Source organism: Podarcis filfolensis, assembly GCF_964270895.1.
Source record: "Podarcis filfolensis genome assembly, chromosome: 17".
NCBI lineage: Eukaryota > Metazoa > Chordata > Lepidosauria > Squamata > Lacertidae > Podarcis > Podarcis filfolensis.
In genome coordinates this window covers 26,280,461-26,300,951 of record NC_139621.1, presented here as the reverse complement: position 1 = coordinate 26,300,951, position 20,491 = coordinate 26,280,461, and the positions used below count along the sequence as shown (strand labels likewise).

The window sequence follows — 20,491 nt, the reverse complement described above, 5'->3', positions numbered from 1 at the left end:
CCCGCCGCTGCTGCCATACTTTTGGAAGTGGAGACCGGCTTCTAGAAGTAAATTGGCTGGAAGGCTGCGGTGGAAGGAGGAATAAAAGTGGGCAGCACAGAGGGGGCAAGGTAAGTTGGCTTGGCTTTGGGTTCCATTTTTATTTTATTTTTATTTTTTTGGTCCTGTGCTCTGATGTGAGCCAACTAACACACACGACAGTGCAGGACCAAAAAAAGAAAAAAGGCATGTCTTTTGGTCCCATATTCTAGTGCGGCCAGAGCAAGGGAGCCAAAATGGGACATCCAAGATTGGAATTGGAAGCCAACGCAGCTTCTGTAAATTCTGTAAGTGTCCCAATTAAAATGGGATAGTTGCATGGTATGTAGTTATGCATCGCTGGAAAAGTGGGCAAAAGATGGCAGGTTCGGTATAAAATTTTGCATCTGCTAATTTATATGTGTATATATGCAAATTTAGATATAACTACTGCAATGTAAACAAAAACATAACATTGCTTCCCAGAGCAGACTCCCAAGTAAGTATGCATAGACTTTCTGCCGACCACTACATTTTTATTCGTAAGTCAGTCCCACTGAATTCAAGTGTTTAGCTTGGGAATCTCTGGTTCTCCAGATGTTGTTGGACTCCAATTCTCATCAGCCCCAGTCAGTATAGCCAGTGTTCAAGGATAATGGGAGTTGTAGTTCAGACACATCTGAAGAACCTCATGTCTCCCTTGCCGGGTTTAACCAAGTCCTCCAGTTTGGTTTCCCAGATGTTTTGGATTATAATTCTCATTAGCACCAGCCAGCACAACTGAGGTTGTACACACTGTATAGGCCAAGGCAAGAGACAAATCCATTTAAAAACTGTTTTTCCTTTTCATCAGCAAGTACAAAGCCAGGTCAGAAGAAGGGCAAACACCTAACTTTTAAAAGATTTTCTGTGTGCCATAAAGATTTGAAATTATTTTTATTTTTACAAAGAGGGGCTCAAGAAAATGTTGTGTGAGATACAGTTTTCTGGTGAACGTAGAGTATGGGTGAGATTTTTCTTTTTTAAACACGCCCACTTTCTATGTGAGCAAAGGTTTAAAAGATCCCATTTTGCAGAGGAGAGAAAGAACGACAATAAACTGCTGTGCTAACTACTGGATTAGAATTGCTGAAAATAGCTGCTGTCCTTTGTAACCTGAAGTGTACTTTTTGAGACTGTATATGCTTTTTTGTTTTGTTTTCTTCAGATAAAAAAAAAAGATAGACAGACAAAAAAAATAAAAAGAGATTTCAGAACACTGCCAGCAACAGCCATGCTGTATCTGTGGCTACTTTCTGGGTTTGGGTTTTGTTTTTTTTTCCTTCTCTCTGTATAGTATTACAAGTAAATAAAACTGCCTTTTCACTGCACCTATTTCTGTGTCTTTGTCCTCTTTTTACTCTGTAATTCTCACTCCTCCAGATGCTCTATAATCTCCCGACAGTTTTGCATCCAAACATTTCTCCACCCCACTCACTAAAATATCAAAGTACTAACTTGCATTTCTCCCACCCAACTTGCATTTCTGCTGCTGCTTTATTTCTACTCATCTGGAGCCCCGCTCAATGCTCTCACGCCTAATTAACCCTTCACCGGATTTGGTACTCTTGCAATCTTTTCCCACTCCCCAATCCCTTCCCCAGGGGTGCTCTGCATAACACACTATGCGGCTCCTCTTGCCACAGTGATGATGTGCTGGAAGTGGGATGGAGAGCAAAGGAAGAGTGAGCAGGAGCAGTCAGAACAGTGAAAGACAGGAGTGCGTCAGCAACCACCCCCGCCCCTCCCCCCAATTTATTTTACTTTTTGGTGTGCACCTAAGATTTGTTCAGTGCAAAGCAAAAAAGACAACGTTACAAACAGGAATTTGAAGACTTGTATATCACAGAGGTGTACTTGCCAAATTTGGAAGAGGGCTGCAGTTTCCATTGAGGATACACCCAACAGCAAACTTGAATTTGTTGTTGTGTATAAAGTGTGGACTGCCCCACAAATACCAAATAAGACTACATGAGGTGCTTCCAGATGGGGCCTTAATTTGCAGATGGATTCCTGAGACATTGGAGATGGGTCATTGGCAACAGAATTGGGTTGGGGTTTTTTTACAGAATTTCATTGGAAAGCATAAATTTGGATTAAATGTGTGGGGTATCGACTGGCGTTTTTATGCCAATGAGGTATTGCAGATGCCAGGAGGCGCGGGTGGCACTGTGGTCTAAACCACTGAGTCTCTTGGGCTCACTGACCAGAAGTTTGACAGTTTGAATCCCCGTGACGGGGTGAACTCCCGTTGCTGTGTCCCAACTCCTACCACCCTAGCAGTTCAAAAACACGCCAGTGCAAGTAGATAAATAGGTACCGCTGCGGCGGGAAGGTAAATGGTGTTTCTGTGCGCTCTGGCTTCCATCACGGTGTTCCATTGCGCCAGAAGCGGTTTAGTCATGCTGGCCACATGACCCAGAAAGCTGTCTGTGGACAAATGCCGGCTCCCTTGGCCTGAAAGCGAGATGAGCTCCACAACCCCATAGTTGCCTTTGATTGGACTTAACTGTCCTTTACCTTTACCTTATTGCAGATGCTACAAAATGCTGGCATGTGTGAGGAGCACCCATCTGGAAGCACCCTTAGTCCAAAAATGAAGAGATGGTTACGAACATAAGAATTGCCCTGCTGCATGAGGTCTTTCAAGCACAGCGTTCTCATTCAAAGAGTCACCAGCTTAGATATCTCTTGGGAGGGGGGGAACAGTCAAGAGGCTGGTTGTAATCCTGATCTGGATTAGGAAGAAAGGTTTAACTCTTTCCCCTCACCCCTTTCTTGTCGCATACCATCCTTGAAGCTATTTGCTGCAAAGAAGATTTACAGGTGCAAATAGCCCCTTCTTGGGACTACATACACACTGTGCCTTTAAAGCACATTCAAATAACATTTTCCCTCAAAGAATTCTGGGCACTGTGTTTAGTTAAGGGTTGCTGGGAATGTGCTTCAAATGTGCTTTAAAGGTATGTGTGTACGCACATGTATGTGTGTCTGTGTGTGTGTGTCATTTTTGGTGGTGCAAGAGAGAAAGGGTTAACCCCATCTTCCCACTCCCATCAGAGTGAATCAAAAACAGCTGCAGAAAAAGTTAGGAACAGCAACAACAAAAAGACAGCTGCACAAATAGAATTGGTTCCAAATGTGTTTGGAGAAAACTCTTTAATCAAAAAAAAAATAATGCTTCATGTCAAAAACTGCCTGGGATGCATTTTTCCCTCGAGCTCATTTTTGGTTCCTGGCATCTCCCCTTTGCACCCACCGCCACAGTCAATCAGCCCCTCTCCAGCTGCTTTTTCACACTTAACATAACACATAGTTGGGCTTAAGATTTTTGATATAAACTAGGAATAGCTTAAGGGACATGGGTGGCGCTGTGGGTTAAACCACAGAGCCTAGGACTTGCCGATCAGAAGGTCGGCGGTTCGAATCCCCACGACAGGGTGAGCTCCCGTTGCTCGGTCCCTTCTCCTGCCAACCTAGCAGTTCGAAAGCACATGAAAGTGCAAGTAGATAAATAGGTACCACTCTGGCGGGAAGGTAAACAGTGTTTCCGTGCACTGCTCTGGTTCACCAGAAGCGGCTTAGTCATGCTGGCCACATGACCCGGAAGCTGTACGCTGGCTCCCTCAGCCAATAAAGCGAGATGAGAGCCGCAACCCCAGAGTTGGTCATGACTGGACCTAACGGTCAGGGGTCCCTTTACCTTTAGCTTAGGAATAGCTTGCTGAAACCTTAGATCTGGTTGAGGAAGAGCCCATGATCCCCAAAACCAGCACATGCACACACACACCCCGTCAGCTACTTTCTCCAGATCTGGCTTGGTGGGTCAAAAGCTATAAAGCAGAAGTAGCCAACATCATGCCTTCCAGATGTTGGACTCCAGTTCCCGTCAGTCACCATGGTGATGGGAGTTGTGCTCCAGCAACAACTGGAAGGTGTTATATTAGCCATCCCTGCTCTAAACCCAAATGCATTAAGAGTGCAAATAGAGATTTTTCTTCTTATTAGTTTTGTTTAAATTTACACCTTCCTCCAAAGGAACCCAAATTAGCAAACGTGTTAGTGCTAAAACAATACACTTCAAACTTTTATAAAGAAGTTTAAAAACTCCTAAAACTGATCACCTACTGTCAAATCTAATAATATCAGGGTTACCGGGGACAGGTCTTTCTGTCATCAAATGCCTGGATTGATTAAAAAAAAAGTTTTTAAATTCCAGCTTAAAGTTAATACTGAGGGAGACTGATGCACCTTGCTAGGGAGACTGATGCAGCCAGCTATTTTGCAAAATATATTTCAAAGGAGAAAACTTAAAAAGGAAGTTGATAACAGCTGGATTTTTTTAAAAAATGCACTCACTACCTGAAGTTATGCATCCCACCCGTAATTCTAATTCCCACAACAAACAATTTTAACAGTACAGCACATGTAATTCTAAGTTTATAATCTACTTGATCCAGCTCAAGGGGACCTGACTCAATGGAGGGTACACACTTCAAAATGACACCAAAGTAAAGAGGAGCAGTCATGTTCTTTGCATATATGTGCAGAAATATAGTTTAGATTGATCTTCAGACCAAGGTCATGTTCCCATTGCTCATGCTGCTTGCAATAACTGAGATGCCACCAGTATGTTCAGTGGCTCCTTAGAGGACCATATGTGTGGCCTGCCCACAGAAGACAACGGAAGGTAAGATGGAAGAGAAACAAATGCCACATGCAGATTCCTTGTTGAAAAAGAGGAATACCGTATTTTCCCATGTATAAGACAATGCTTTTTTTGGGGGGGGAGTAAAAAATTGGGGTCATCTTAGACATGAATGGTGAATGCACAGGGGTAAAAAATAAAAATAAAAACCCACTACAGTGGTACCTCTAGTTACAAACTTAATTCGTTCTGGAGGTCCATTCTTAACCTTAAACTGTTCTTAACTAGAGGCATGCTTTTGCTAATGGGGCCTCTTGCTGCCGCTGCACCACCGGCACACAATTTCCGTTCTCATCCTGGGGAAAAAGTTCTCAAATCGAGGTAACTCTTCCAGGTTAGCGGAGTTTCTAACCTGAAGCATTTGTAACCTGAGGCATTTGTAACTCGAGGTACCACTGTACTTAGCTTCCTGCGGCTGCCATGAAGAAGTTCTGCCAGCCATTTAAAAACGCTGGGGGGATTTTCTCATTTATTATTTTTTTTTTTGCAAATACAGTGATACAGACGCTTCAGGTTACAGACTCCGCTAACCTAGAAATAGTACCTCAGGTTAAGAACTTTGCTTCAGGATGAGAAGAGAAATCGTGCGGCCGCGGCAGCAGTTGGAGGCCCCATTAGCTAAAGCGGTACCTCAGGTTAAGAACAGTTTCAGGTTAAGAACGGACCTCCAGAACGAATTAAGTTCTTAACCCGAGGTACCACTCGGGTTTGGGGATTGGGGCTTGCATTATGCCCAATCGTCCATTTGCCCCCAAAAAGCTCAACAACTCTCCACCTCTGCTGCCGCCCTTCTGGATTTCCACTTCTAGAGATATGGCAACCCTAAAATATTGATTTCTTAATTCTAGGTTAAAAGGGGGGGCGGGGAGGTTCATTCTTATACATGAGGGCATCTTATACACAGAAAAATATGGTATATCAACCAAACTGAGGACGAATTTATACATTCAGCCGACTCAAGTGGTCAAGCTTTGGCCGGACTCTTCCACACAATTTGGCCAGACTGATCCATGAAGGCTACACTATGGGGCCCAAGTTCAGGGCTGTATGCTGCACAGCGCAGCCTCTCCCCAATCACCACCCCCCAAAAGCCCCCTGCGACAGGAAACAGCAGGGATGTTCTAGGAAGGAAACTGCTGGGTTGCAGCCAAGGCACCAGCTGCCCATGGTCTTAATTTAAACCATTCCTCAAAGAGCAAGAGTGGCAGCAAGCTCAGCCAATCAGCTAATTAAGTTAACATGGTGGGAAACATGGAGGGGTGTTGACTATCTCAGCACTTCCCCTTGCATGGTGCGGTAGCAAATAGGCTTGCTGGCCCTGGAGAGAGATCAGTGTGACCAAGATGGCAAGCAAAAGGTAAGGGGGGAAAGCCGGTAAGTAGCAGCAGAGAAAAGAGTGGGGCAGTCAAGGCAGGAGGGCACATGGCAGCACCTCTGCAGATAGCCATATAATTTTAAGGGCTTTTCTTGCAGATGGTAGTGAATTCACCAACAACATTGAGAACACAGCATGGAGATAATGAAGTTCTAAGTTTGATGACTGAGGCGAGAGTCGTAAAAATGGGTGTCAGCAGACACAAGCCTATAAAAAGTTCATATATATTTTATTGCAACATGTTTTAATGCCGTTGGTGATTTTGAAGAGGGAGAGCATTGTTTCTGTAATAGATATAATGTAGCCAGGTGTCACTTATCAAAATACAGCCCTTGACAATGAAGGACAGCTTACATAAGTGCTCAAAGAGGGAAAAGTAGAATTGATCTCTAACTGAGGGAGGCAGAAGTATGCTCCAAAGTATTCAATATGAAAGGTTTGCTCTGAGACCAAGGGGGTTTCTGTTACTCATTTCACAATGTTTCCAAGAGAATAGCAACGGAGGCAGCATAATTTCATTTATAAACATAGTCCTTTCAATCCGAGTTGATCCAGAGTCTAAACTACCATGCAGAGTAACCCTAGGCATGTTGACTCCAAAGTAAACCCCACTCTGCACCTTGGGGCTTACACCTAGGAAAATGGACATAGGATTGCAGCCTCAGGAAATGAGCCTCAGAGCATTCTGTATGATGTTTTTATCATTATGCTGCATAAATTATGTTCTTAATGTTGTATACCACCCTGAGATCCATAGCTGTCAAGCGTCCCTTATTTGGCGGGACAGTCCCTTATCCCAGCGCCATGTCCCGCTGCTGTCCCTTATTGATGATGTCCCTTAAATTTCCCGGGTTTCAAAGGAAGCAGCTCCTCTCCCTCCCTCCCTGCTGGCCAGGGAGGAGGGAGGCTCCAACTGTGTTGCTCGGCTGTGTTGCTCACCCAATAAGGAGTCTAAGAATGACTGGGGGGTGGAGCTTGCATGCCTTGTGCCGATCAAATTGGCCGCGTTGCCTGGGGACTCGCCTTTGCTCAGCGCTTCCCAGCGGAGAGGTGACGGTGGTTTTCCTTGCTGCATCCCCTTTGCTGTGGGTTGCTGTGCTGTGGGAACCACCGCTTGAGGCTTTGTTTGGCTTCTGGTTGACTAAAATCCCTTATTTTGGCTGCTGATCCCTTATTTTCGAGGCTGCTGGTCCCTTATTTTCAAATCTGTAAGTTGACAGCTATGCTGGGATCTTTGGACAAAAGGTGGTATATAAATCAAAATAATCCATGCTATTTTTCTAGACAAGAAGTTGCTGGAACTCACCATGAACTTCTCCCTTGTGGGGAAATTTAAATGGCTGCTGTGTCAGTGAGTCTGTTTTCACCAACTTGGCAGTCCTTTCAGTACTGTTGCCGCTTTCGGGCAGATGGTCCTATCCTGACAGGAGCCTGGGCTTTCATGGCAGCACATCATTGTGGGGAAGGTAGGATTTTGGCTGTGTTGGGGGCTGCAGTGCTCGTATCAGTGTTGCAGGCCTTCAAAAAATAAAGGGGTTTGGAGGCCCGATGTCAGTAGTGTTGGGCCCCATCAAGGTCTGTGGAAGGGGTAGCAAGGCCAGAGGGTGATCCAAGGGGAGCAGGGAGCAATTTGTGGGGTTTTGTGCCTCCCTCGGAGTCTGAGCTGGACAGCAGCACCTGGCGGGTTCCAGAGCTACAACACTTGCTCAGGTATGCTGCATGCTAGTGCCAAATCTGATTCCCCATTTTAATTCAACATCTGAGGCTGTGCCCATGTTGCCCTTAAAAAAAGAAAGAAAGAAAGCTGAACATTGTTGGGGTATACATGCAAAAATTGTCCCCACTGCCAGCAGTCCCTGCAATGTATAGGCCCATCATTGGTGAAGACCATAGCTCTAGCACGGTAAGGCATTTCCAAGTAGACCTGGGATGAAACCCTGAAAAGTGACTTCTAATCATTGTCAACGACACTGAGTTAGATGGAGCAATGGTCGGACTCGGTCTAAATCGCTTCCTGTGTCCTTATGACACATACATGCAACTCTTGTCCTCACATGGCAGTCATTTTGCTAGTCACCTAATCCGCTTGGTCTGTTCTGTAGTTGCTGAAAGAAGAAAAATAGATCTTCTGTGCACGAGATCTCATTGCTAAAACACGCTAACACATAATGGCTTTGAAATAAAAGGAAGCAACCGTTATCGTGGCCCTTTGTGGCCACTTGATGAACTGAAGAGGCAGGTTTTCAAAAGATACTCAGCGCCATGAATGCAGGGATCCTTTCAGAGGGTATTTTCAAGCCACAGAAATACTTCAAAAGGGTTTCCCTGGCAACTTCTCTTTCTTTTCTTTTCCTCCGCTTGCAACGCCTTCGGAAAGAATAAGCAACTCTATAGTGTGCAGATTATCTCAATTGCTGTTGTCAGTAGCTCTCACTGGAGCAACAGCTGCAATCAATATCTCTGGCCAATAAATATAGCAGGTAATGCTGTTGTATTATCAATGGAGTAGAAGCACATTTCATTTTACAGTCACAGAATATTTGATGGTGTGATGTCATTAGGTGCCTGGTTAGACCCCAAAGCATTTTTTTAAAATAAAATAAAATAAATCTTATTATTAGTCACATAGTGCTTCTGAGTGTTCAAAGCATTTCACAGTTGTTTTCTCAGTGAACCTTGCAGCAACTCTGTGTGAGGGTTCAGAGACTGAATCAAGGGGAGGCTATGGGAGAGAGAGGCTTGCCTAAGTCATCTTCATGAGCGCATGGCACCAGTGGCATTTCATGTGTTAAGTAATAGTAATTAAGAATAGTTTTATTATTTATATTCTGCCCAATGGACACTCCCATGACAAATAATTCCAGCCAGCTGGGAGACAACCAGTAAGAAAGCCATGCCCCATGGAGCAACTTGCTGCATCTCAACCAGTGGCAGGAAACTTTGAAGATCTAAGCATGTATGTGGGGTCTTAAGGGAAGAGATAAACATTGGACTATCAAAATGCACTCTACGTTGGGCTATCTTTGAAAGTGACTTGGAAACTACAAGTAATCCAGAATGTGGCAGCTAGACTGGTGGCTGGGAGTGGCTGCCGGGACCATGTAACACCAGTCCTAAAGGATCATCACTGGCTCCCGGTACGTTTCTGAGCACAATTCAAAGTGTTGGTGCTGACTTTTGAAGCCCTAAACGGCCTCGATCCAGTATACCTGAAGAAGCATCTCCACCCCCATCATTCAGCCCGGACACTGAGGTCCACTTCCGAGGGTCTTCTGGCAGTTCCCTCACTGTGAGAAGTGAGGTTACAGGGAACCAGGCAGAGGGTCGTCTTGGCATTTGTGCCCTCCTGGTGGAATACCCTCCCATCAGCTACCTGACATTCAGAAGACATCTTAAGGCAGCCCTGTTCAGGGAATTTTTAATATGTAACGTTGTACTGTTTTTAACACTTGATTGGGAGCTGCCCAGAGTGGCTGGGGAAACTCAGCCAGATGGGCGGAGTATAAATAATAAATTATTATTATTATTATTATTATTATTATTATTATTATTATTATTTATTATCAGATGTCAAGGAGAGAAAGAACTACGCTACTTTTAGGAGACATCTGAAGGCAGCCCTGTTTAGGGAAGTTTTTAATGTTTGATGTTTTTATATTTTGCTGGAAGATGCCCAGTGTGGCTGTGGAAACCCAGCCAGATGGGCAAGGTATAAATAATGAAGTTAGCAGCAGTAGTATATTCAGGTTGCAGGTTACTTAGGGAAAGGATGGGGAACCTGTAGCCCTCCATTGTAGGATTATCACCTCTGGCTATTGGCTGTGCTTGCTGGAGTCCAACATCTGGAGGGTCACAGTTCCCCCCTCCCTGGTTCAGGGTATTAAAAGTAAATTCCAGTACTTGGCTCTGAAGTGAGTTGCGGGTCAATGCAGACACTATCATAATGGTGTCTGTAGTGTTAAAAAAGGAAGCCCTTGTGACCATGATGTGAGGCAGGAAGTAGAGAGTTACCTTCAACCTAGATGTTCCTCCATTGCTAGGTGCTTTCTGCAGTAAACTAGGGATGTGGGTGGCACTGTGGTCTAAATCACTGAGCCTCTTGGGCTTGCCAATCGGAAGGTTGGCGGTTTGAATCTCTGTGATGGGGTGAGCTCCTGTTGCTCTTTCCCAGCTCCTGCCAGCCTAGCAGTACGAAAGCACACCAGTGCAAGTAGATAAATAGGTACCGCTGCGGTGGGAAGGTAAACGGTGTTTACGTGCACTCTGGTTTTCTGTCACGGTGTTCTGTTGCACCAGAAGCGGTTTAGTCATGCCGGCCACATGACCCAGAAAGCTGTCTGTAGACAAACACCGGCTCCCTTGGCCTGAAAAGTGAGTTGAGCGCCGCAACCCCATAGTTGCCTTTGACTGGACTTAACCATCCAGGGGTCCTTTACCTTTACCTAGACTAGGCATGGTAAAGGGCTTGCACTCTCTGATCACTCCACATCGCTTGGCTTAGCTTATAAACCAATATCTAAAGTGACAAAGCTGCTGGATTTCTTTTTAATAAGTTAACTCCTTACACAAAAGTCTTCTGATGAATTCTTTGATATCATAAAGGTAACTGCTGATTGAGCCTTTGGGAAGATCTCATCAGACCCTCCAAGTGTCCCTATTTTCCAGGGACAGTCCCGGATTTACAGAAGCTGTTCCGGTTTCTGATTTGATCCCAGAATGTCCCACTTTTCCTTAGGACACCCCTATTTTTATCGGAGAAATGTTAGAGGGTATGGCACCATGCAACCCCCAAGCCAAGGAGATAAATAACTTTTTGAAGACATCTAAAGACATCCCTGCATAGGGGAGTTTTTTATGTTTATAACATTTTATGATGTTTTTATATATGTTGGAAGCTGGCCAGAGTGGCTAGGGCAACCCAGTCAGATGGGTGGGGAACAAAATTGTTGTTGTTGTTGTTGTTGAATAGGACCCTCCCTATTTTCATCAGAGAAATGTTGGAGGGTATGATTCTTCTTGAGTGTGTCCTGTGGAGTGTCTGGAGTACATATGATGAGAACAACATGATTGCATTGCAGTCCAGCTGAAATATCTGAATACTCATCAGCAAACACACCTTTTCAACATTTATTGGTATAAGTGGTGCTGTCCACACATACATAAAAATCATAGGGTCTGATGTGTCACAGGCTTGTGTCCATTTGCTCTTAGGATAAATTATGTTTGGTGTTACTCAGTGGCGAGGGAAATACACTCTGCACCTGCTCAGAGGCATCTCAATCTACTCTTAGTTCCTATGTGGTATTGTTGAGCTTTGGCACTGAAATAGATGCCAGGTCTTAAAAGCTCTTGTGCCTATTTGGCTTAGCTCTCCCATCCCTTGGATGTCACAATTGACCCCAAAGGAGTATAAATAAAACTTTCCCACTGTACTTCACCAGCAGTATATAATCCTACCCAGTAAAGGATTGTTTGATGGCGTTTGAAGACAAACACACTTTCAACATTTGATTAAAATGACCTTGGAGACAATTAGGACCCAATTCAGGTGAATGAGGAGGTGAAAATCAACTTGCCCAAGGTATTTGGGTAGTGAATGATCCCCACGTGTTTAAAATTGCCCTTAAATGACACAGTTGCTGCCTTATATTGATGTGGAGAAGGTGTTGTCCTTTGTCTTTTTAAATAATAAAGATCATCCCTCCCAAGTGATTTGAGGGATGTGCTTCAGGAAAATATCAGCCCCCCCCCCCCAATACCATCCTTGTATTATCAACAATAGTGTTACAAATTCCATATTTTTAAAAAATCCAATAAATCTAATGTTGACCCTCATATATGATTAATAAAGGGAGGAGGTTGTAAGCATGGGAGTCAGATCTGGCCAGCCCTCAGTCTTAACTAGCAGGCTCCTTGCCCTCTCATTGGACGTCTGCTTTGCATTTGAAGAGATAGAATCATAGAATGGTAGAGTTGGAAGGGACCACCAGGGTCATCTAGTCCAACCCCCTGTGATGCAGGAATCTTTTTGCCCAACATGGGGCTTGAACCCACGACCTTGAGATCAACAGTCTCCCGCTCTGCCAACTGAGCTGCTACTACCTCAGTTCTGTTTCTATTCTGTTGTCCCCTCTCTCTGATTGTTGCTGCCCCATCAGCCATCCAAAGCACTATTCAGGGCTGAAATCAACAGTGAATCAAATGAAACAAGTAAGTCAGCAGTGTGCTCAGCGTAAGGGAAGCTAGTGAGCATCAAAAGCTGCCCAGCTAGCTAGTGCTGATTGAGCTGCCCTACAGGAGCTACGCCTCATTTAATTTCCCTGCAATGTGGCCGGATGAAAAGAGAGCTGAAATTGACATCAGTAACATGCGCTGGTGCTCATTCAGCCTGCAATTTTTGAAATTAATCTGTTTAGATTTCTGATTCTATGGTCCATGGTACAGGTGTTTGTTTGTTTGTTTGTTTGTGTGCTTCTACTAACTTTAAATTTTATATACTTCCTTATTTTCCCTTAAAATGTTTATTACAAATTATAAAAAGCTTACAAAGGTTTTTGTAAGCCTTTTAATGCCAGACTCTCCAAACCGCAATTTAAAATAGGACAAATAAGAGTTGTGATTAATGAAATAAAGGCCATATGTTAGGCTGTTTTATTTTATTTTCTGGAATAAGTTCCATTGGAGTTTATAAAGAGAGATGCAAAACCAAATATATATTTTTATCCAATGTTAAATATAATAAAAACATGGAGGAAAAGAGGAAAAGAAAAGAGAAGGAGGAGAAAAGACTTTAAAAGAGAGACTAGAAAATAAAAAGTACAGAAATTAAAGAACTTCCCATTCTTCATCTGTCCGCTATATATAAACAATAAACAATTCATCTGCCCCAATATAACACCCAACAAAACCATTTTCTATAAAGCAACATTATCTTCAGTCCCCAAATTCATATGTTAGGGTTGCCATGTTTCAAACAGTGCAGTCTGTCCATTTTAAAAACTATGCTTCCATTGTTGGTAATTGTGAGTCTCTCCATCTTTCTGCAGACAATAGTCTCGCCGCCGTAAACATATATTGAAACAAAGTTCCATAGTCCTTTTCTAATTATATATCCATAAGAATAAGCAGGAAGAGCTCTGGTTTGGGCATACCCTGTGCAGTTTTTATCCTTTTTCTTTTGCACAGCTGTGTCCCATGCATACCGCATGACTAACCTGGTTTTGAAACTCTTCTCCCTTAAAAAAAAAAAAAGAGCTTCATGTAGATTTGCAACTGCTGCATTTTGAGAAACTGCAAGTCTAAAACTACCATGGCTCTACAAAACTAGTACGACGCTTTGGATCTAGACAGGCCACCATAATTTTTGGGTCAGCCCAACATATCTGCTAATATTACTCATTCTGCTTGTTTTTAATATGTACTACTGATTTCTGTTGTTGCACTGCTGATTTCTGTTTGGTTTTTTAATGGCCTACAAATAGAACAATTTTTTTATATTTAAAAATATATATTTCTTCACAGAAACTAAGGGATTTAATGTATGGCGTGAAGAAATAACTGAAAGCGCTGAGGTGGAAGCGGCAGCCACGGTGAGTTGATATGAACCTTCTTGTAAGTCTGTAAATGTATGTTTTCCTAAATGCCCTGTGGCAATCTGTATTGAGTAAGGGACATTTTTTGCCTTGTAGCTTCTATAATATTACAATCTGGATGTTGAATAAAGAGTTAACTTCAGAGATCTGCTGACCTGCATGTGACTCCAGCCCTGACAGAGTGTCTATTTCGGTTTTAGTTGTGTTTTATATGTATTTGCTGTTTCTGTTTTGAGCTGCTTTTAATGATCTGTAGTGTACATCGCTTTGAGCAGGTTGTTTAGAAGGTGATTAATAAATCAATGATGATGATGATGATGATAGGGCTTCTGACACTCATGGCATTGATAAGACACATATTTCCTCTCTCTCTCTGTAGACATGGCCCAGAAGTTTTAAGAGGGAAGCACAATTGCTCTCTCGCCCTTCCTGCAGAACAGCCAAAGCCGCACTCGCACAAACATCCATTTGCAGGGCACACAGTGCTGTCAGTTCTCAAACTGCTGATTGCTACCTGAGATATTTTAAGTGCCCCACTTTTTCTCTGAAGGGAAACAACTTGGGAATATTGCCAGCTACTGGTTTAAGCCTCAACTATGAATATCAATGGAAGTTAGATGCCCTTCAAGGGCGTGATGTGAGCTGTCAAATGTGCTAACGTTTTTCCAATTAGTTGAAGGGGGGGAGGGAGTAAGTTTTTCAAAGCCAGCCATGAATCGCAAATTAGTGAAAAGTATTTCAGTTATGCCTCCCATAAAAAGGCAGCTGAAAAAGGAGGAGAGGAACACCAGCACATTCACATTCCGGGGGTCTTTTGCTGGAAGGATTTTCCCTGTTTGTTTGTTTGTTTTCCAAAATTGTCGCTTTTTAATAAAGAGCCTTTATTGAATAAGGAGGTTTAATTACATTGGCAACACTTTCCAATAGGGAAGCTGACTCAGTGTTATTCATGTGATGTGAGCAAAATCAGCAAAACACTTTTGCAGAGAAAACAAACAGAATAGTGGAGCAACTTCAGAGGCCTGCTAGCAAACCAAAGCCTCATTTTAATAATAATAATACAGTGGTACCTCTGGTTACGAACTTAATTAGTTTCAGGGGTCCGTTCTTAACCTGAAACTATTCTTAACCTGAGGTACCACTTTAGCTAATGGGGCCTCCGGCTGCCACCACCGCGCGATTTCTGTTCTCATCCTGAGGTAAAGTTCTTACTTCCGGGTTAGCGGAGTCTGTAACCCGAAGTGTTTGTAACCCGAGGTACCACTGTAAAGTTACTCAGATCAACCCCCGAATTTGCATGCCAACAGAATGATTTTTCATCTACTATATTACAGTCTAATTAACTGTGCACACGTTATATTGAAGAGGTTAGACCGCATTATCCAGCAGATCATGCCTAATTAACATGCTGTTGTCATTGTTGTTTGGCTTATCAAACAACTAAATTGATGGGCTTTGTTTTTATGGAGAAACAATGATGCCCTTGACATGGATGCATCTGAAATGCTGGATACAGCAATAAGTTTAGCAGCTAGATGACACTTGCATGTAGATGGAAGTGTTTTCTTTTTTCCCTCCATGTACCACAAGACATCCTTTATGCCAGGGGTGTCCAAACTTTTTTCAAAGAGGGCCAGATTTGATGAAGTGAACATGCATGAGGGCCACTGAAAGGGCCGCCCAAAGTTGTTGACCTTTCTTTAGGATTGAAGTTGTTGAGCTTTTTATTGGATTGAAGTTGTTGATTGAGTTGTTGAGTGTCGGTGCCACAGCAATGTTCAGAGATGGCCCGTCATTGGGTATAGTGAAGTAAGGGGACAGCGGCCCCTGGTTGTTCCTCCTAAGGCCCCTTGGTCAGTCCCCTCTATTGCTCCCCAGAGTTGGTAGCTGGGGTGGGGCTCGGCTGCAGCAAATGCCTTCTGGCAGCAGCATCACTGCATACCCCCCAAATGTCCCGATTTTCCAGGGACAATCCCAGAATTACCAAAGCCATCCTGGCTTCTGATTTGATCCCGGAATGTCCCTATTTCCCCTGCCAGTGCAGCAACTGCTGAGCTCGGAGAGGAGGATAAGCCAGCGCTTGTCATGCACGGCTGCAAGGAAGCACTCTCAGTGGCGGAGGAACCCCCTCCGGCACCCGGGGTGGCGCAGCCTGTACAGACTGTGCATGTGCAGCATCCCACGCGTGTGCACTCCGTACGGGATGCCGCACATGCACAGTCTGTACGGGTTGCCACTCACGCACGGCGGCCATACGGGCTGCCGCTTGCACGGCGGCCTGTACGGACTGTGTGCGCCCTCTGCCGCTCTACAGCTGGGGGGAAGCAGGAGCCATCTTGTCACCCCCTCCCAGAGTGGCACCCGGGGCAGCCCACCCCCTCTGCCCCCTCCAGCCCCCCTTCCTACGCCCCCCTTCCTATGCTCCTGAGCACTTGGTTGCCTCTCCATGGCTGCTGCTGCCTGCTTCCTCCCTTGGGCAGCTCGTAGCAGCTGATGGAGAGCAGGAGAGCAGGAGGAGGAGGAGGAGGAGAGGCTGGAGGCAGCAAGGCCCTGCCCTGTGTGATGCACCAGCTCTGAGGGGCGGGCAGAGGACAGGGCTGTCCTGGGCAGGAAGAAAGGGGGAATGGAGCAGAGCGCAAGAAGTCTTGATTTTAAAAAATATATGTTTTGTGCGTCCACATACAATCCTGCCCCTCTTTATTTATTTTTTGTTGGAGCGTGTTTTCTTTTTGTTAATCTACCAAAGAATAAAATAAAATAAGATTGAGATTAAGGGGTTTTCTCATGACAGTGGAGGGGTGTGTGTGTTCTCTTTGTGTAGTTGTGGTGGCAAATTTGCCCGTCCTCAGATAGGAAATGCTCTGCAGGGGAGGAGGGAGACAAAAAAATGGGGGTTCAAGGAAGGTCCATTGAGGGGTAGTGAGAAATGTCCCAATTTTCATCTGAGGAATGTTGGAGGGTATGTTACTTGTGTTTACTAGGAGGGGGGAGGGGGCAAGTTTGGGATTGTGCAGCGCACCAGCAGAGCCAATCTGATTGTCCCAGCAGTGTGCTCCCACAGATTGCCTAGCCATGCTTGAACGCATGTGCACTGCACTGGTGACACTGATTCTGTTAAACAACACCAGTTTTATTGAAGACCACCTGTTAAAGCAAGTAGGGAAACCAGAGACTTTGCAGATGTTGTTGGACTCTACTTCCCACCAGCCTCAGTGAGCATGGATGATGGGAGTTGTACTCCAGCCACATCTGAAAGCCATCAGGTTCCCTTTCCTTGTGGGTAGCAAACTGTACTGCTGGCCTGTGGAGCACTGTCTGCAGAATACTGATACACCCAAGGACAGAGAAATTCACATTCCCCAGTTAAGTTCAGGGATACCGTTTAGGTGCTGTGATGGCAGTTGAGGGATGGAGGGGCACTGACTGAAGATTGGCTGTTCAGGGTAAAGGTAAAGGGACCCCTGACCATTAGGTCCAGTCCTGACTGACTCTGGGGTTGCAGCGCTCATCTTGCTTTATTGGCCAGGGAGCCGGCATACAGCTTCCGGGTCATGTGGCCAGCATGACGAAGCCGCTTCTGGCGAACCAGAGCAGCGCACGGAAATGCCGTTTACCTTCCCACCGGAGCGGTACCTATTTATCTACTTGCACTTTGATGTGCTTTTGAACCGCTAGGTTGGCAGGAGCAGGGACCGAGCAACGGGAGCTCACCCCATTGCGGGGATTCGATCCGCCAACCTTCTGACCGGCAAGTCCTAGGCTCTGTAGTTTAACCCACAGCGTCACCCGCGACCCTCCTTCAGGGTAGAAGGCTGTATTTATTTCCCCTTCTTCCCCTGCTGAACAGCTGGTTGGCAGCGTTCAGAGCATCTAACCCAGGAGATTTGCTTGTGTAGGTTTGGATTTGGGTTGTCGTATCTTTAGGGTTCTATTAGCAATTCAGCTTTCATTTCTGGAAGACGGCAAAAGCTACAGTTCAGAAACAAGGAAGGAAACTTGTAGGCGACGCATGGCATCTGTTTCAGTTATTTCATCCCTTTTTACCTACTCGATTGGGAATGAGTGAGTTAACACACGCCTCTGCCGTAGTGTCTTGGGGATCCTCAGTTTATGAGACACTAAGCTAATTTCATTGTGTGCAGCCTGCTATTTCGGTTGCGGAACGGAAATCTAATCTGTGTCTGCCTGAGATCAGAAGAGAGAGGAGCACACAAGAAAAAGCCTCTCCCTCAGAGATCATATGATGACCAGTAGATTTACTGCATTCCAATAGACTGCGCATGCATAAACCACATGCTTCATCCCATCACTCTTTCTAGGTCCCACAGTTATGATTATAGTGGATGCCTTTGAAGTAAATGGCACTCCCTTGTCTCTTTCTGGTTCCTGATTTTTGGATTTGGATTTTTCAGTGGCAGTTTCAGGGCACTGAAGAAGTTACTTTAAGTCTAATCTATCTAAACATCTATGCACAAGCATCATTTTCGTTGTCTGTAAGCTGTGAACAGGATGGCGCTTCCTACCACATCCGTCTCCCGCATTGTGCTAACAACTATCATAAGAAATTCTCTTCTCGGTATTCATTTTGGAGGTGGTCACAGCTGCATTGGATGAGATGGATTCATCACTGCAGTGATGGCCCAACTTGGCCCTCCAGCTGTTTTGGGACTACAACTCCCATCATCCCTAGCTAACAGGACCAGTGGTCAGGGATGATGGGAATTGTAGTCCCAAAACAGCTAGATGGCCAAGTTTCGCCATCACTGATCTAATGGGTTTCCTCTTTTTCCCCCAAAGGCTTTAGCAGCCTGGAGAATGAAGGAAGAGCTTGCTATGTGAATTATAGGTTATTTTCTTTCATTTACAAAGCCTACATCTTCATTGTTATTGGAGAACGTGAGGAAGTAGCAAGGGATGGGAGACTTTATTCGACATTACCAGACAATTAGCCAGCATTTATTGTTGGGGTGGGGGTGGTTTGGCATTGCAATTGCTCTGGGTTGGGTCAGGTGGCTCAAGGCATCCAGTGACACTGTAGTGGGACTCTCCCCTGACAACCTGCTCAGCCCCTCCTTGGCATCTAGATCAGTAGCCCCCCCCCCCAGGATCCAGTTTGGCACACTTGTTCCGTAACTCCATTGACCAGACCCTTCCAAGACACCTCCACAGGACTCATGACATCGGGCAGCAAAATGGCGAATGGAAGTTAGTTCAAATGGATGCACACTGGGGGGGGGGGGGAGATCCCAAAGATCAAATACCTCAAGGGTTGTCACATGGAAGAGAGCACAAGCTTGTTTTCTCCTGCTCTGGGGGGTAGGACTTGAACCAATGGCTTCAAGTTACAAGAAAGGAGATTCCAACTCAACATCAGGAAGAACTTTCTGACAGTAAGAGCTGTTCAACAGTGGAATGGTCTCCCTTGAGAGACTGTGGACTCTCTTCCCTGGAGGGTTTTCAGCAGAGGTTGGATGGCTGTCTGTCATGGCTGCGTTAGCTGAGATTCCTGCATTGCTAGAGGTTAGACTAGATGAGCCTTGGGGTCCCTTCCAACTCCACAATTTCCAACATTCTATTATTCTGACTAGCCAGCTAGGGAAGCTTATACTCAAAAGTCACTTTGCCTTGAATTCCTACAAAGACTTCATCCCAGCAAGTTATAAGCAAGTGAAAGAGATGGAAAGGGAGCACCTAAACTCTCCACAGCGACACCTGTTACAGCAAGGAGCAGCTGTTCTTTCGCCTACAGTGGCTTTTATAGGGACCAGCTGTCCAAGGGAGGTTTGCCTTCAGCCACATGTCAAATATAGGCGTGAAAAGATGCCAGCTGTTTGTCCATTTCAAAGAGCCCTGTTTTCTTCCTTCCTTTTATGTTCTCAAATTTGGGGATACGTGAATTCTTAGTAAGCGAAATCACCCTTGACACTTTCTTTCCCTGACTTAGGGGGAAGGCTATTGCCTTGTGATCAGACGCCCCATGTCATATGTTGGTTGCTGGACTGCATCACTTTTGGAACATGCAGAGACGATTAAAAAGACAATACCATTATAGACCATTCAAACTTCTAGGCTGCAATCCTTTACCTACTTAACTAGGGCGAAGCCCCACTCACTCAGTGTGAGTAGATATGTTGTATGCAGTGCTTTTTTTCAGAAATGTACCTGAGTGCAGTTCCTGCACCTCTCAGGTGGGTTCCATTGCAGGCCAACATTCCCCCACCGGCTTCTTGATTTTCCGTACTTCTGGGAAGCCCAAAAAGAACAAAACGGAATCTGGCCAGCATGTGCGAGTCTATACTTTGTTTTTAGATCTATGACCTAGCTCCTAGCCACTCCTAGTCGTGATTAGTCATGGCAAGGCCAATTCGTACTTCTTTTTCTTCAATCTGCCTCCATGTAGCAGTGGCAGGCTTTAAGCATTCCAGTCAAGCTTCTACTGTTGCCCATGTGCATGTCTCCACAAGGGCCCTTCTGAGCTGCCCTAGCCATCTGCCTGAATATAAGAGAACGAGGGAGACGGGGACGCATTTATTTGACCTGCACCAGAACCAGGGGTGACCTCCAAACCAGCTAGAGAAACAGATTGCTGTAGTTCTAAGCACCTCTGCGGTCAGTGAACGCGGCTGTTGTAAAACCAGCAGCTGTTCAGGACTGCCCTGAGTCCCCTGCGACTTACTGGAACAACGTCATGGTGAATTCCAGTACCTATTTTTCTTGGTGGTGGTGGGGAACCACACCACCAGTTCTGTGTATAGGATT

At 44.9% G+C, this 20,491-nt stretch overlaps 1 protein-coding gene across 6 annotated transcripts in view; it reads left to right on the top strand.

Annotated features, from left to right (window-relative positions):
* Positions 1-20,491, top strand: part of PALM2AKAP2 (PALM2 and AKAP2 fusion) — a 227,947-nt gene that overhangs the window by 121,789 nt on the left and 85,667 nt on the right. For 4 of the 6 annotated variants that reach the window (XM_083592891.1, XM_083592890.1, XM_083592889.1 and 1 more), the window contains one exon: positions 13,662-13,729. In XM_083592891.1, coding sequence (XP_083449017.1) covers positions 13,662-13,729 — 68 coding nt within the window. Of the gene's footprint in view, positions 1-7,420; positions 7,607-13,661; positions 13,752-20,491 lie in introns of those variants that run through there. The other 2 variants (XM_083592895.1, XM_083592881.1) reach the window with 2 other exon arrangements.